General features: G+C 38.8%; 1 protein-coding gene across 17 annotated transcripts in view; it reads right to left on the minus strand.

The window, feature by feature from the left end:
* ACAP2 (ArfGAP with coiled-coil, ankyrin repeat and PH domains 2) overlaps positions 1-18,432 on the minus strand; it is a 177,290-nt gene that overhangs the window by 16,775 nt on the left and 142,083 nt on the right. For 9 of the 17 annotated variants that reach the window (XM_055382698.2, XM_055382696.2, XM_055382695.2 and 6 more), the window contains 11 exons: positions 17,548-17,599; positions 15,987-16,087; positions 15,277-15,382; positions 10,753-10,961; positions 10,362-10,431; positions 5,993-6,084; positions 4,515-4,699; positions 4,003-4,107; positions 3,525-3,617; positions 1,059-1,246; positions 182-291 (listed from right to left, as the gene is read on the minus strand). In XM_055382698.2, coding sequence (XP_055238673.1) covers positions 182-291; positions 1,059-1,246; positions 3,525-3,617; positions 4,003-4,107; positions 4,515-4,699; positions 5,993-6,084; positions 10,362-10,431; positions 10,753-10,961; positions 15,277-15,382; positions 15,987-16,087; positions 17,548-17,599 — 1,311 coding nt within the window. The remainder of the gene's footprint in view (positions 1-181; positions 292-1,058; positions 1,247-3,524; positions 3,618-4,002; positions 4,108-4,514; positions 4,700-5,992; positions 6,085-10,361; positions 10,432-10,752; positions 10,962-15,276; positions 15,383-15,986; positions 16,088-17,547; positions 17,600-18,432) is intronic. The other 8 variants (XM_031007305.3, XM_055382700.2, XM_055382699.2 and 5 more) reach the window with 1 other exon arrangement.

The raw sequence follows: 18,432 nt of genomic DNA on the forward strand, positions 1-18,432 counted from the left end.
AATAGTAGCTTTTTCTGAAAGAGATTTTTTTAACTTTCAGATTCCATCGTGACAAAATAAGTCATGGAACACATCTCTTTACAAACACTACCTGAAAACTTTAACCTAAGAAAAACTAAAACATTAATTCAAAATAATTTTTCAAATAAAGTCTCCTTAAATATTAAAGCACTGCAGTTACCCTGTGTGCCCTAAGACGGTGGCATGGTGCAATGGTCCCCGCCCTTGGACATCTCTTTGGTTGACATTAGCACCATTCTGTAGGAGGAACTCACACGTCACCAAAGAGCCCTTAAAGGAAAAAAGAGGATAACTATAGACAAAAGCAAATAACAAGAAACAACAATACATTTTATTTCTTTTTAAAAACAATTGGTTTTCTTTTTTTTTTTTTTTTTTTTTTTTGAGACGGAGTCTCGCTCTGTCGCCCAGGCTGGAGTGCAGTGGCGTGATCTCGGCTCACTGCAAGCTCCACCTCCTGGGTTCACGCCATTCTCCTGCCTCAGCCTCCCGAGTAGCTGGGACTACAGGCGCCCGCCACCACGCCCGGCTAATTTTTAGTAGTTTTAGTAGAGACGGGGTTTCACCGTGTTAGCCAGCATGGTCTCGATCTCCTGACCTCGTGATCCACCCGCCTCGGCCTCCCAAAGTGCTGGGATTACAGGCGTGAGCCACCGCGCCCGGCCTGGTTTTCTTTACTCAAATAGCATTTCCATTTCCTTCTCTCCAAAACAAAAAATATCCCCCAGCCAAGGCAGAGAAATTATAAATTATATTATTTTCTTCCCAAGAACTAATTCTAATAGAGATTCATTTGCAGTTTGTGAACTAGCAAAACACATTATATACTTTCATTATCGGAATTCTCTTCCACTGCAAAAAAACTTGAAACAACCGAAGTGGTGCTCAGAAACCGCTACTATTAATAGCACAGAGGTTCCTTCTATTTTCTAACCCATCTCTTGAAGCAAAGATAATACTAAAGCCAGTTCAGAATGTATTATGATTTTTTTTAAATATTTGATTGCTACTGAAAATGTCATTGTATAAACGCATACCCCTAATACAGCCTGAATAAGTGGTGTCGCTTTGTTTTCCTCTGAATTGGCCCAGTTCACATCTGCACCATGAGCCAAAGCCTCAGCCATTTTAGGAAGGTTTTTTTCATATGACGCCCTATAAAGCTGAAGTCCTGGATTAAGATGTTTCGAGTCAAGAAACATAGAAGAATCTTGCCTTTCTCCTTCTGAAAAGCAAACACATACACATCAATGAAAATGAGCTCTTGGCAGAAAAAGAAAAAATTATTTAATAGGTAGAGTTTCAGTTTTGCAAGATAAAAAGAGTTCTGTGGATGAATGGCAGTAAAGATAGCACACTAATGGGAATATACTTAATGCCACTAAACTGTACACTGAAAAATGGTTAAGATGGGCCAGGCACGGTGGCTCACGCCTGCAATCCCAGCACTTTGGGAGGCCGAGGCGGGTGGATCACTTGAGGTCAGGAGTTTGAAACTAGCCTGGCCAACATGGTGAAACCTCGTCTTTTCTAAAAATACAAAAATTAACCAGGCATAGTAGCGGGCACCTGTAATCCCATCTACCTGGGAGACTGAGGGACGAGAATCGCTTGAACCCGGGAGGCAGAGGTTGCAGTGAGCTGAGATTGCACCACTGCACTCCAGCCTGGGCAATAGAGCGAGACTCAGTCTCAAAAAAAAAAAAAAAAAAAAAAGTTAAGATGATAAATTTTATGTGCATTTTATTGCAATTTTTAAAAAATAAAGCTATGACATAAGAAACCATTAATCTATCATAATGAGCTTATGGGAGATTTTCACATAGCTATTCCCCAACATTCAACCTTCTTCCTCTATAAAGACAATCACTGATATGCCAGGCCTTTCTGTTCTTGCCAGTATCCAAGGGATAGGTTAATTACTCTGTACTACATTAAAATTGAGTATATTCCTAAATGTTGGGACTTAAGAAGCAGCAAGAAACCATAAAAACTTTTACTACTAGACCAAACCTCACTTCATTCCTAGGATGGTCCAATACCATCCCAATTGGCACTACAAGCACTTCAAATAATTTGAAGAGTGCTGACTCCCCTCAGTACTCTGCAGGACCAAAATCACTGAAATCATGGAGGAGGGGACAAGGGTATAAAGCACAAGTCAAAAGAAAAATCTAATGGGGAGGGAGTTGCTGATCTCTTTCTCCTGATAGGACAGCCACAAGGAAAGATAAAGGATAATAAGACAGTTCATGTGGATTAAAAATTATCCTTGGCAATTGGTAAGGCACTTTTAGCACATACCATTAGGCTTGGAAGAATGTACAACTAAGGATCAGGTGTGCTGGCTGACACCTGTAATCCCAGCACTTTCGGAGGCTGACAGAGATGGATCACTTGAAGTCAGGAGTTCAAGACCAGCCTGGCCAACATGGTGAAACCCCATCTCTACTAAAAATACAAAAATTAGCTGGGCATGGTGGCACACACCTGTAACCCAGCTACTTGGGAGGCTGAGTGGGAGAACTGCGTGAACAGAAGATGGAGGCTGCAGTGAGCCAAGATCATGCCATTGCACTCCAGCCGGGACAACAGAGTGAGACTCAAAATAAAAAATAAAATGTAGGGCAGCCTCGGTGGCTCACGCCTGCAATCCCAGCACTTTGGGAGGCCGAGGCGGGTGGATCACGAGGTCAGGAGATTGAGACCACCCTGGCTAACATGGTGAAACCCCATCTCTATTAAAAATACAAAAAAAAAAAAATTAGCCAGGCATGGTGGTGGGCATCTGTAGTCCCAGCTACTCGGGAGGCTGAGGCAGGGGAATGGCATGAACCCGGGAGGTGGGGCTTGCAGTAAGCGAAGATCGCACCACTGTACTCCATCCTGGGTGACAGAGCAAGACTCCATCTCAAAAAAATAAATAAATAAAAATTTAAAGAAGTATAAACAATATATAACTAGGACAGAATTTCCAAATATGAAGAAATTGCTGCTTTCTCATTTAAGAGTATTACTCCTCCCCTAGTTACCTTCTAAAAAACTAACCCCTTCCTTTAAAATATTTAATCAAGAATAGGGCCGGGCGCGGTGGCTCAAATCCCAGCACTTTGGGAGGCCGAGGTTGGTGGATCACAAGGTCAGGAGTTCGAGACCAGCCTGGCCAATGTGGTGAAACCCCGTCCCTACTAAAAACACAAAAATTAGCTGGGCGTGGTGGTGGGCGCCTGTAATCCCAGCTACTCGGAAGGCTGAGGCAGGAGAATCACTTGACACTGGAAGGCGGAGGTTGCAGTGAGCCAAGATCATACCGCTGCACTCCAGCCTGGGCAGTAAGAGTGAAACTCCATCTCAAAAAAAAAAAAAAAAAAAAAAATATATATATATATATATATATATATATATATTTTTTTTTTTTCTTTTTTTTAATCAAAGGTAGACATTTACCACATGCACTTTCCAGCAAACAAAACCAATTAACATTGAGTTTCATCAGAACTCACCAGGCTCATATAAACTATTGGCTGACACCGTGGAGGGTAAAGATTCTCTTCCATCATCAGAGCTCTGCTGAATTCCACTGTCATTACTTCTGACTGTTTTAAAGAAAAATTAACTAATGATTAAAGTTCATGCCATTGAGAAAACAATCTCCCACAAACAAGGTTTTAAAATGAGCTCTTACACATCAACATGAACTCAGGCACCACAAGGAGAATGCATTTAATATAATTTTAAGCCTTTTGAACACTTAGCTTATCGAGATATAAATCAATCATAAAACCTGAAAATAAACTTATTTTCAGAGTTTAATACATCTCATTACTCCATAAATATGTCAGAGGTAGTAAAGAGCTTAATTTATTATATGACTGTAAGTAACGTGTAATTCTGAGACAATGGGTAACATCTAGAGAAATGGCCACACCGCACAATGACCACTGGCACAGACTTGGAATGCTCCACAAGAGTAGTACTTACTACTACGCAGTTTTGAAGAAGTATCAAAGTAGGAGAAGAGTGAATCTAGCTCATCAGGACAAAACAGAGACTCCCGCCTGGCCTCGTCGCTATTTACAGCAATCACTGGGGACATGCAAGTTAGCAAAGCACAAAGCAGGCCATAAGAAGGGAAAAGGGCAGGAAAAAACGTTACTGGGAAAAAATTTAGGAGGAAAAAATAGGAAGGAAATCAGGTAGTTAATCAGATACTTAGGGCTTTTGAAATGTCAGGTTTATAATTCCCATCTCCCCTTGCATTTTAAGCAGTTTTATTCCTTAGAATATACACATTACCTAGAAAGGTGAAATATTATGGCATTGTTTAAAGTTAACTATTTTAAAGACACAGAAATTCAGTTTTTCTTAGAATATGTAGAAGGGAACAGGTTTTTAACATTAAAAAAAACGACAATGGCTATTAGTTCAGGGATTATAAAAGTGATTTGAGCTTAAGAAAATAGCTATAGACACAGTAAGAAAGTTTGCCATACCTGAACTTTGGGCAGATGCTCTGACTTGGTCCCCTGGCCCAAATTTAGAAATGCTCAGCCTCTTTTCTTCAGAACTTTTAGAGACAAACTTTTTTTGCTGCTCAGGAGGTGATAATGATATAGAATATTTATCCACAAATTTCCTCTCCACATATTTTGCTCTGATATATGCCTCCTTCTCCTGTCTGATAGACATAAAAATGTCATGATGTTTTGCTTAATCTCTCAGCATGGCTAATATCACAACAAGCCATTATATACTGAACATATTCAAACAAAGTCACTGAATGTAATACTGGTTAAAACTGAATCTGTGACATTATACATATATATATTATGTTTTCCTTCCAAATACCTAATGAACTATGATTTCACACTCAAGTGAAATACAAACAGTAACCTAACTGAAAAATCACTAGTACTAACATGCTACTCTTCCCTTCTCTTAATTTCTGTGCTATTCATTTCTATACTGCCCTCATGCTTTTTGCAGAGTAGAAAACATCACCAGAAAAAAAAAACTTAAAAATTTATAGAAAGTAACTTTATTTTCATGTTTACTCAAATAAATAATTTCACATACTGAACGAGCACTATTGATGGCTATTTTTCATAAGACTACTTTAAAACAACATACATAGCATTATTAAGAAATAAAATAAACTTCTAATTTATGATACCATCATAAAATGCCATATCTGTTCTATACTTTTTACTTATATCCTCTTAAAAAGTTTAGGTCTTTGGTTAAAACAGAAGGCTATTTCAAGGTCTGAAATAACTCAGTCTTGTTTTAGTAAATAATTAAGATTCTGATTTAAATGGTATTGGTTTAGACAGCAATAACTTTCAAATACAATTGGTCATACATGAAGACTCAGACAGAAATCAGTATCAACAACAAAAATCATGTGCTTTGAAGGTACCAACTCTTAGGCACTTCATTCAATGAGCCCTCCTTATACAGAATTGGAAGAATAATTTCAAACACAGCAATCAAGTACTCTCCCCCTTTCAGAGGCACACTTTGCATCTTTAGTTCTTCAATATTATAATGCCATGCATAAACTACGTGATTAACAAATCTTTGCTAAATTAAGTATGAAAAATGTAAAATTATTCACTGTAGGTTAACAGAAACTTGATCCTTAGAGACAGTGATGAATAGATTATCCCTTTTTGAATGCTACCATGGACAGAACTTTGGTCTACTTTAACTGACTGTTAAGGGTTTCTACATTCCTATGTAGAGCCCTAATTTTTAAGATCTTTCTACTCTAAAGACTATAATTGATTATCTGTTCAATACAATATAATTATCTAATTAACATACCGAAGAAAGAGATAGCCAACATTTGAACAGAAGTGGTAATGACTGCTTCTAAACACTTTGTCTCAATGTTATATATCAATTACTACAGTGAAATAAAATCATAGCTATATTCCTAATTAGGGGGAAAAAACAACTGAAATAGTACCTTTGTCCTGGTTGTGGTTTCTTTATTCCCATTTTTTCCACATTAGCTTCATAAACTCGATTTATAACATCATTCCCCAACTCACACATAAGCTGTTTGGCAAAAAAATAGAAAAATAAGCTATACATTAAAGACCTTAAAATAAGCTAAAATTTAAAAATCCTTTAAGCAAGTACAGTTAACTAATTTCCTTACACATTCTGCAGTTGCTTATTCTACAAAGAAGTTTTATGTTAAAACAAAATGAGACAAGAACTGAGAGTAATATTATCACCTTGCTGTTCTTCAACAAATTACCTCTGCTGGAAGATTATCACCCCCACCAGAGTCATTCTCTCTCTCTACAAGTTTATCTATGTATCTATCTAGCCACATATCACAGCTATTGTATCTATCTCTATGTCCACAGAAAGGCAAGAAGTATGACAACAAAGCATTATCTACACAGTAAGGTGCAGTAAGTACTAGCCAGTGTTAGGACAGTAAGTTAAACATTAAGTATCTATTCTTTTCAGTTTTCACATCTAGTTCCTAGAAATATGCAAATCTATCAAATTTACAACTTTCTGGTAATTATTTTTGAACTTTTACCTCTTTTTGGGTTGGGTTCTGTCTTCAGATAACAAACAACGCCTAGTTATATGTTCCAAATTCTTTTAGATTTTCCTTTCCATCTGTTACTCACCTCTTTAATTCTGTTCAAGCTCTCCTTGCCTCACTAATAAATTATATCTGTACCTTCTTGGCTAATCTTATTGCTTCTAGTTATGCCCAATTCCAGGCTTGACCACAAAAACAAACATTTTTACCAAGAGCAGATCACCCAAACCACTTCCCTGAAAAATCATATGTAGGTAAAAGGGACACTAATACACATTAAGATAACATTACCACTATGTAGAGAATAGAGGTTAAAGTGTTGGGACAGGTGAGATGTGGGAGCAGGCAAGGCCTGGGATGAGATAACAAGAGGATTACAATGCTCTCTGGACCCAACAACAGGAGTGAGGTCTGGAAAGAGCACTCTCATAGGCAAGAGAATGGTTTCCCTTTCTCTCCTCTTTTTTTTTTTTTTTTTTTTGAGACAGAGTCTCACTCCATCACCTAGGCGGTAGTGCAGTGGCATGATCTTGGCCCACTGCAACTTCCACGTCCCAGGTTCAAGTGATTCTCCGGCCTCAACCTCCCGAGTAGCTGGGATTACAGATGGCCACCACCACACCCAGCTAGTTTTTGTATTTGTAGTAGAGACAGGGTTTCACTATGTTGGCCAGGCTGGTCTCGAACTCCTGACATCAAGGATGATCTGCCCACCTCGACCTCTCAAAGTGCTAGGATTACAGGCATGAGCTACCATACCAGCCTCTCTCCTTTTCCTTAATCATGAGCCCTTTTGAGGTCCCATTATTTCTATGACATCCCTCTTCTGTCATTTCCATTTATTCCTTTTTTTTTTGAGATGGAGTTTCCCTCTTGTTGCCCAGGCTGGAGTGCAATGGCACAATCTCGGCTCACTGCAACCTCTGCCTCCTGGGTTCAAGCAATTCTCCTGACTCAGCCTCCCAAGTAGCTGGGATTACAAGCATGCGCCACCACGCCTGGCTAATTTTGTATTTTTGGTAGAGATGGGGTTTCTCCATGTTGGTCAGGCTGGTCTTGAACTCCGGACCTCAGGTGATCCACCTGCCTCAGCCTCCCAAAGTGCTGGGATTACAGGCGTCAGCCACTGCGCCCGGCCTTCCATTTATTGTTTCTACTATCTCTCCCTGTCACTTTCTTTCCCCTCTTCCCATAGCCCAGCTACCTCTTAAAAATCTTAAATGTGCTAATTCCTTCTTTGAGCAACTATTACTTCCAGTTTTATACAGCATATTTTTCATTTTTAAAGTAAAGATACTAATTATTATATATAGTCTTCCTTAAAATCTGCACTGGTACTGTGAGACATCACTGCATAAGACTAGTAGCACAGAAATCAACCTTATTTACAAGAAATTTAATGTAAGGCAAAGGAAAAATAAGAAAATGATGGGAAAGGGAAGGATTTTTCAATTACTGATGCTAAGAAAGGTGGTTATGGATTTGGAAAAACTGGCTGCGTGTGGTGGCTCATGCCTGTAATCCCAGCACTTTGGGAGGCCGAGGCAGGCAGATCACTTGAGGCCAGGAGTTCAAGACCAGCCTTGGCAACATGGCAAAACCCCGTCTCTACAAAAAATACAAAAAAAAATTACTTGGGAGGCTGAAGCACAAGAATTGCTCCAACCCAGGAGACAGAGGCTGCAGTGAGCCGAGATTGCACCACTGCACTCCAGCCTGGGTGACAAAGTGAGACTCCGTCTCAAAAAAAAAAAAAGGCCGGGTGCAGCGGCTCACGCCTGTAATCCCAGCACTTTGGGAGGCCAAGGCAGGTGGATCACGAGTTCAGGAGATCGAGACCAACCTGGCTAAGACGGTGAAACTCCATCTCTACTAAAAATACAAAAAATTAGCTGGGTGTGGTGGTGGTGGGCACCTGTAGTCTCAGCTACTCAGGAGGCTGAGGGAGGAGAATGGTGTGAACCCAGGAGGTGGAGCTTGCAGTGAGTCAAGATCGTGCCACTGCACTCCAGCTTGGGTGACACAGCGAGACTCCCTCTCAAAAAAAAGAGAGAATTTGGAAAAAATATCAAGAGTTAGGCACACATTTTCTACCCTACACTAAATAAATTCACGATATACTACGATTAAAATTTGAAAAATATTCTTATAAAAATGAGTGAATTTCAAAAAAAATTAAAAACATTCTATTTTAAAAAGAATGGGAATTAGTATCTACTTTCCGTCTTTTTTCTTTTTCTTTTTTTTTTTTTTTTTTTGAGACACAGTCTTCCTCTGTTGCCCAGGCCGGAGTGCAGTGGTGCAATCTCGGCTCACTGCAACCTCTGCCTCCTGGATTCAAGTGATTCTCCTGCCTCAGCCTCTCGAGTAGCTGGGACTACAGGTGTGTGCCACCACGCCCGGCTAATGTTTGTATTTTTAATACAGACAGTTTCACCATGTTGGCGAGGCTGGTTTCAAACTCCTGACCTCAAGTGATCCGCCCACCTTGGCCTCCCAAAGTGCTGGGATTACAGGCATGAGCCACCGCACCCAGCCACAGGTTTCAGACAGAAACAAATGAGCATATACTCCAACCCTTAAACTCATCTATTTTCTACAATATGGTAAACTAGATGGCAGGAATTAAAAGGATTATACTACTATTTCGAATTTTGTAAATCTTATCAGAAACCGGCAGTGGTCTAAAATTATTTATGACATTTTCATAGATATAAATTCTTAGACACAGGGAAAAAAGGAAGACTTGGTATGATGACTCCTAACCTGACAAATGTAAATTTGCAAATCATCGTATGCTAAAACAACCCAATGGTGTCAAAAGCTTTTCTAATCCATTATGAAGTTTAGTATAGCAATAGCCCTCTTATATATTTAATAAGAATCTAATCAGAAAAGATTAAAATTAAGGCATAGAATCTGAACTGGGCCAAGGGTAGTGGCTCACACCTGTAGTCCCAGCACTTTGGGAGGCCGAGGTAGATGGACTGCTTGAGGCCAGGAGTACAAGGCCAGTCTGGGCAACATGGTGAAACCCTGTCTCTACGAAAAATACAAAAATTAGCCAGGCATGGTGGCATGCATCTGTGGTGTCAATTGCTTGGAGGGTCTGCAGCACGAGGATTCTTTGAGCCAAGGAAGTCCAGGCTGCAGTAAGCTGTGATGGTGCCACTACACAGCCTGCACAAGGGAGCAAAGACCTTGTCTCAAGGAAAACAAGAACAGTGAACTAACCTGGAGTTAAGAGTGCTATATATAAATATAGCCTTTTTTTTTTTTCTTTTTTTCTTTTTCTTTTTTGAGACAGAGTCTCTCTGTCGCCCAGGCTGGAGTGCAGTGGCGCGATCTCGGCTCACTGCAAGCTCTGCCTCCCGGGTTCACGCCATTCTCCTGCCTCAGCCTCCTGAGTAGCTGGGACTACAGGCACCCACCACCACGCCCGGCTAATTTTTTGTATTTTTTAGTAGAGACGGGGTTTCACCGTGTTGGCCAGGATGGTCTCGATCTCCTGACCTCATGATCCGCCCGCCTCGGCTTCCTAAAGTGCTGGGATTACAGGCGTGAGCCACTGCACCCGGCCAAATGTAGCCATTTTTAAAACTTACAATGAAAACACCCAATTTGCCAAAATAGCCTCAGATGTGTTTCAATACAATTTAGCTAGCATACATGGTTAGCATGAAGAACTCACACATTTGTAAACCAAGATTCTAAAATCTTCACTTTCATGTGAAAATATGAAATATTTTAAAGCAAAAATTTTTTTTACCTTTAAAAGTTCTGGCTCCCAGGTGTCTAAAGTTAAAGACCGTACTTTTGAAAAATGAACCCCAAGGCTCCTAAGTGGAAAAAAGAAGACTGCATTACTATCAAGTCTCTGTTTGCGTATTTGCGCAGGTTCTGTTTTAACGTGACACAGGCTCTAATAAAGCCCTCAGCATACACACATAGGCACAGATCTTCTGTTTAATAATGAATGATGAACCAAAGTCCTCAACAGCTTTTACAAACCAGGATTTTAACTACTTCTTAAAAGGCACAAAGATACAAACTGGTGATTAAATTAGGGAAGTGGAAAAGGGCAACTAACAAGTGAAACAACCATTTCTATCTGTGTTTATCCAAAAGAAGAAATTCTCATCCTGGGCAGGCCTACCCACCGGTGAATTCCGGAGCACTCGATACACAAGGTGATGCCCAGGTTGATGCTGGCCCACCGTGGATCTGCCAGGCCACAGTCACAACAGCTGGCATTGCCAGGGATACACTGGACCCGCTGAAGCGCACTTTCTCCTTTCAATAATTTCTCTTTGGACTCATTTCCAGAATCTAGGCTTCCTGTGGATGGAGATGATTTCTTATCCAGCTTCTAAAAGAATTAAGAATTACTTGTTTTTAAAAAAAAAAAAGATTGAAATACTTTGTTGCACACCACATGCTCCAAACTAAAGCTTCCAATCAATAAATTAAAGGCCTGTTACAGGCATAAGCAAAGCAATAGTCTAGCTAGAAATTCAAGGATAAAAAGATGTAGGTTCTTCCGTCAGTGAGCTTTTATTCCAGTGGGGAGAAACGTGTAAACATTTAAAATTATATATAATAAATGACACAATGAACATATGTACAAAAGATGAAGACAGAGAGAAAGGGAACACTAGTCTAACATGCAGGGTGGAGACAGAGGAAATAGGTAAGGGATTATTCAAACTCAAGAATGAAATAAATATTATTGTTTTATACCACACTTTTTCAAGGCGTTCAATAAACTTTAAGCTAGTCACTGTTTTTTTTCAGACCTCTCAGGGATAAGGCAAGTTAATTACTGCAGTGAGTAACTAGGAAAGGTATGAGCTTATATAAATAGTAAAGAAGAGATCAACTACAAAATTATAACTACAGAGTGAATCCAATATAGAACATACAATATTTAAAACTTCAAGGGATATTAGGTAAAAGAGAAGAAAAGCAAAAGATGGCTGATTAACAAAAGGTTAATTTTTTGGCCGAGAGCAGTGTCACACCTGTAATCCCAGCACTTTAGGAAGCTGAAGCGGGAGGACCACTTGGGTCCAGGTGTTCAAGATCAGCCTGGGCAACAGAGCAAGAGCCTGTCTCTAAAAAATAATATGTCTGGGCACAATGGCTCATGTCTGTAATCCCAACACTTTGGGAGGCTGAAGCGGGTGGATCACTTTAGGCCAGGAGTTCAAGACCAGCCTGGCCAACACAGTGAAACCCTGTCTCTACTAAAAATACAAAAAAATTAGCTGGGTGTGGTGGCGCACACCTGTGATCCCAGCTACTCAGGAGGCTGAGACATGAGAATAGCTTAAACCCAGGAAACGGAGGTTGCAGCGAGCCAAGATCATGTTGACAAGAGTGAGACTCCAACCTGGGTGACAGAGTGAGACTCCGTCATATGAGCGTAAATACATACATACATACAAACATACAAATTAGCTAGGCATGGTGGTGCACACCTGTGGTCCCAGCTACTCAGAAGGCTGAGGCATGAGAATTGCTTAAACCCGGGAGGGGGCTGTTGTAGTAAGCCAAGATCATGCCACTGCACTCCAGCCTGGGTGACAGAGTGAGACTCCATCATATGTACATAAATACATACATACATACAAATTAGCTAGGCGTGGCGGTGCACACCTGTGGTCCCAGCTACTCAGAAGGCTGAGGCATGAGAATCACTTAAACCCAGGAGGCAGAGGTTGCAGTGAGCCAAGATCATGACACCGCACTCCAGCCTGGGTGACAGAGTGAGACTCCATCATATGTACATAAATACATACATACGTACAAATAAATAAGCTAGACATGGTGGTAAGCACCTGTGGTCCCAGCTACTCAGGAGACTGAGGTAGGAGGACTGCTTGAGCCCAGGAGGTCAAGGCTGCAGTGAACTATGATCACATCGCTGCATTCCAGCCTGGGAAACAGGGCAAGACTCTGTCTCCCCACCATCCTGCTACATGGCCATAATGACCTAATACAAAGATGTGGTACTTAGATCCTAAACAATGGCAGATATGGTCTATAAAAAGTCTTCTGGTTTAAAAAACATTTCAGGTCAGGCAAAGTAGCTCATGCCTGTAATCTCAGCACTTTGGGAAGCCAAGGTGAGTGGATCACAAGGTCAGGAGTTCGAGAGCAGCCTGGCCAATATGGTAAAACCCTGTCTCTACTAAAAATACAAAAAAAAAAATTAGCCGGGCATGGTGGCACATGCCTGTAATCCTAGCTACTGGGGAGGCTGAGGCAGGAGAATCGCTTGAACCTGGGAGGTGGAAGTTGCAGTGAGCTGAGACCGTACCCCTGCACACCAGCCTGGGCAATGGAGTGAGACTCCATCTCAAACAAAAAAAAAAAAAAAAACTTCCCTGTAAGTTTAGGATTATTCCGAAATTTTAAGAAATATTTGTTTTACCAGAACATGTTCGATAATGGGAATTAGCAATTATGTAAGGAAAGAATATCAATATTATATTACAGAAATCATGTTGGTTCATTCCCAAGTTTTCTCTATATGCTAATGTTTTTGCACCAAATTAGAGAACTAAGTACACAAACACAACAAAACTTGGGTCAGCCACTTCAAGGAACACAGCACTGAATATGACACCAATTCACGAAAGTATTAATAGGAGGAATGATTGTTTAAGCAGGACAGTTCAATCCTATTGTCGCTGCCCCCCATCTCCATGCCACTAGGGGATGACTGCTCTCTACACAAACACAATGACTGGAAGTTATTCTCTGGAGGATTAAAGCAGAGAGTCTCTGAATCGACTTCACCTGAAAGGTGGAAGCCAGAGGATTAAATGAACATATACATACAATATGCTAAGATACCCAGCGCTTAGCTCCCCATCAATCCCTCACAGCTATGCAGGAGATCAATGAGTCTGCTCTGGGAAATCAGATCAGCCAAAAAGACCCTGACAATGGTTGTTCCTCAACAAATGGTCCAGACTTAGACAAAGGCCACAGTCAACAAAGTCCTAATTTTGTGCTCAGAGCTTCCAAAGAAGTTTTTAGTGCCTAACACTTATGATGAGATAGCCAAAGGAAGCCTCTAACGCAATAGCTCTCAACATTGGTTGTTTATGGAACTAACCCAGGAAGCTTGTGAAAGTACTGATGCCCAACTCCATTCAAGTGTTCTGGGGTGGTACCTAAGCAATGGGAGTTTTTCAAGCTCCCTGTGTGCTGATATCATAGTATGCAATGATGGTTAAGATCCACAGCTCTAACACTGATTCCATGAAAAAAGAACAGGTCTATTATCTATAAACATTTAGTGAACAAACACAGCTCTTGGAAATTAAATATGTGCTAGCAGAACTGAAATATTCAATAGAAGACTTGGAAGATTAACTGAGAAGATTTCCCAGAAAGTAGAGCAAAACAACACACACGGACACAAAAATAAGAAAATCATAATACCAATCCAGAAAATACAGAGAAACTGGAGAGGACAAATACAGCAGGTCATTAATAAGAAAAGCTTCAACATCGACACTGGAAACTAAAAAACAAACAATGCTGCTAAAATTCTCAAGATTATTTCCAATCTTAAAATATCCAAGCAAACTACCAATCAAATATGAGGACAGAATCAAGACCTTTTCAGATATGCATGGAATCACAAATGCCTCACATTTTCAGGAAGCTACTAGAGAAAGTACTTAAGTTTTCCTTAAGCCAAGAAGGAGAAAGATATGGGATACAGGAAAGAGAAGAAACTCTGGAAATGATTTTGTAAGGAAATCCCAGACTGACAGCCATGCTGCAGGCTTAGGGAGCAACTGGTCCAGACTGGAGAAGTGTGATTCTAGAGACAGACGTATTGAGGGCTATCTTTGCCGACATGCCCTTCGTCAATGTTCCCATCATTTGTACCCAGACAAGTTCACGTAAACGTGGCTACTGATCAAATTCCTACTTTCATCTCTAAGCCTTTCTGCTTGGATCAAGCTAGTCATCCCCCCATAATCCCATGCCCGAAAAGGTTCTGCTTTGATCTATATTTGGGAGCTGGAAGTTGGCCACGGTTAAGTTTTGGAATACAATTTAGAGAGCAGTCGATCCCCCTAACCATACTCCCAACAATTATCTATCACTAAGCCTATGCCACAGTCTTGCCAGATGACCCAAAAGTGCTGAGTTCCATTTCTCAGGACCCATTTACTCACTCACTGCATTGCCCAAAAGACTTTCTTGGTAAGCTCTTTGAGAAACTGAGGCCAGACTATGACCTAAGTTCCCATATTCACCTTATCTTTTTAAGGGGCCTTCACCTAAGAGACAATATTATGCTTCCCTTTTTTGCTTTCATTCAGTTTTAAACACCTTTCATGATCATTATTTTATTTTATAATTAACTAAAATGGCACAATACTTTTGGGGAAAAACACTAACAGGGAAATACCTTATTCCAATCTGGTTCATATATTCAAATATTAAACATAGATTCACAAATACTGAAATAAAATGGTAAGTGAAATAAAGAGAAATAAACAAAAAAGAAATTAAATCCAGATTTTAAAAATAAAACTCAATTACATAAAATCATCTTCCATAATAAATGATGCTACATACAGTCATATAACGTTGCAACTAAAATCAAGAATTTTGGCAATATATTATTTGGTATTGCTAATACCTCTACTAACCTCTGATTCATCACCCTTCTCTCTATAAGCAGTAGCAATACTGGTCTGAACAGCCTTAATCCATGCCTGGCGCAGCTTTTCGGAATCTGCCTGGAGCATGCAACTTCTAAAAGGAAATAACATATTGTTTTCTCAGACACTAAGTTAATGCCAAAAACACCCTATAAGCTTTATATTTTTTCCACTTTGCTATTTAATAATTTTCTAGCCAAAAATATATATAATTTGTTGAAAGAAGGTTTTATTTCATGTATCTTTAGGGCAAAGTATGTTAACGAAGAAATTAAGGTGCCAATGAAACAAATTATCTCTTAAAAACAAATAACCCATCACTGAATATTTTTTTAAAAAAAAACCACTTAAATTTACCATATAAATATAGAAACACTCATTTTTTTTCTACTGGGTACAAACATAAAATGATAGTTATCAAAGAAACTCATATGATTTCAATTCATCATAATAGCTAAAACTTTCATATGAGCCCATAAATCACCTTTATGGAATTTAAAGAATAGGATAAATGGTAGAAGTTACATAAATACCTGACTATAATATCTGTAACCATTAATTATTGAAATTTATTTTTAAAACTTTTTTTTCTCTTTAGCACAGATACAGACAAATGTAAATTTCTCTACTCTGGAAAGTTCTTTAAGACAAACTATAAAAACATAAAAGCAAATCACAGATCCTTTAGAACCACTTACTTTGTTGGCGAGACCACCTCAAAGCAGAATCGTCGCTCTATGTCTTCACAATGTTTCACTGTGCAAAGCCTGAGGTCTTCAACTACTACAGTCGGATTATCCTACAGTGAGGAAACCAAATTTCCATATTTTTCCACTTAGGTTTTAATACTACCAATAATGAAATACTTAAAAATATTACTTGGCATAACTGGTCTAATTTTCAAGATTTATATTTTATTTTAGAAACGGGTTATCAATATAGACATAAAAGTAATTTTGTCCTGTTAATAACTGTATCTATCTCATAAATTATATAGAGATTAAATGAAATTGTTTACATATAAAGAGCCTGGTCCAACACTTGACACTTAGTAGATGCTCAATAAATGTTAATGTTCTGTGGCTTTTCTTCCATTTTCTTTTATATCCACTCTCCTGGTCCCCACTCACATATAATAAAAGCTACTTTCCTCCAAAAGAGAAGCTTTTATTCAGTCAAGTTTCAAATACCTCAAAGAAAGCTATAACTTCTTAAAATGCCTAGGAGAATCAGAAAGATTTTATCACTTTCTACTGTTTAATAAAAATATAAATTCAAAACCAAGTTTATCAGAATAGAAGAAACCATGAACTAATAATTAGCTGATTAAAGGGCTTCTGTCATACAAACCTGCTACCATAGAACCAAGCAAGTAAAATTTCATATTGTGTCATCTCAAGAGTAGAGATTTGAAATCTGCAGTTTACAGAATATCATTCATAAAAAGTAACTAGGTGAAAAGCAAGTTATCCATTAACTAATGATTCATTCTTTTGTTTCTAGTTATTTTCATATTCTCAACTGACATGTAATCCCAATATGTCTTTCCTATAAATAAAACTTCCTCATCCTTAAAATAAGGTTCAGGAAAACAAACATATAAAACGATATTAACAAATTTAAGGAGCTCTATTTAAATTACTTTCAGCTTACATTTTAATTAATGTAATTTTTAACCATTCTGTCCTATCACCTTTGGCCCTATTGTGACATTATTTAAAAGGCACCCTCTCTTTCATCTTCAAAATAGTGCTATGGAATGGCAGTGTTATTTCTGTCACGGACTAGACAAAGATACATATAAAGAAATAAAAGTATGTTGTATATTTCAAAACGGCTAGGAGAGGAGATTTGTAATGTTCCTAAGACAAAAATGTTTGAGGTGATGGATACCCCAGTTACCCTGATTTGATCATCACACATTGTATACAAGTATCAAAATAGCACATGTACCACAAAAGTACGCACAACTAATATATACCATTTAAAAGCTACCAAAACATTTTTAAAAATCCTGTGACCCAGAAAAATCCATCTCAAAGCAAGGAATTAAGAACTCAGGATTCAAATCACTTTGCTTTTAAGAATTAAATGTTGATATTTTCCACCCTAGAGTCCTCTTATACCTGCTCAAACATAAAACTAATAAGTAATTACATTAATTTTACACAAATGAGTATCTATAGACTTCAATGTTTACCAAAACAGATAAATAACTGAAATTGGTAACTCACTGGGGTTTCACTTATTAACACCTACCTTAAATTTTTTCTGGTAAACCAACTGATTATTCTGTATTGAAAACCAGCGCCTACAGAAACACAAAATAGATTAAGTTTTCATAAACATAATTTATTTCCATTGTTGTTAGAAATGAAATATTTGAGAAAGCACTGGAAATCACATTGTGGTAACTATGTTTTGAGAAGTCCACTGTATTATTTTGCTTTATATAAACTGATTCTAACATGGGAAAACTACTGAAAGTAAAGAACAAACATTTTAAAACCACAGGTTAGGAAAATTAAAGTACTACATTTTGATTAATTTCATGTCATAAATTTACATCCTAACAAAAGCAGTTATCCTTTATGCTATCACCAAATAATAACTGTTTTAAAGTACAAATTTACAGTTCCTCAAAAATAACTGAACTCTTTCCCCAGAAATAATTGCTTTTCTCATAAAGTTGGCATAAATGTATATTGTGAATAAAAGTATCCACTTGTGGCCAGGCACGGTGGCTCACGCCTGTAATCCCAGCACTTTGGGAGGCCAAAGCCAGTGGATCACCTGAGGTCAGGAGTTCGAGACCAGCCTGACCAACATGGTGAAACCTAGCCTCTAATAAAATATACAAAAATTAGCTGGGCATGGCAGCAGGCGCCTGTAATCCCAGCTACTCAGGAGGCTGAGGCAGGAGAACCACTTGAACCCGGGAGGCAGAGGTTGCAGTGAGCCGAGATCACGCCATTGCACTCCAGCCTGGGCGACCGAGCAAGACTCCGTCTCAAAAAAAAAAAAAAGTATCCACTTGTATACAGAAAAACATTGAAATAAATTGTGCTTTATTTTCAACTTTTCAGCAGATAATTCAGTAAGAGTTTGATTTGATAAGCAAAACAGAAAACTAATCATGTCAGA

Source organism: Gorilla gorilla, chromosome 2 (assembly GCF_029281585.2).
Source record: "Gorilla gorilla gorilla isolate KB3781 chromosome 2, NHGRI_mGorGor1-v2.1_pri, whole genome shotgun sequence".
NCBI classification, from domain to species: Eukaryota; Metazoa; Chordata; class Mammalia; order Primates; family Hominidae; genus Gorilla; species Gorilla gorilla.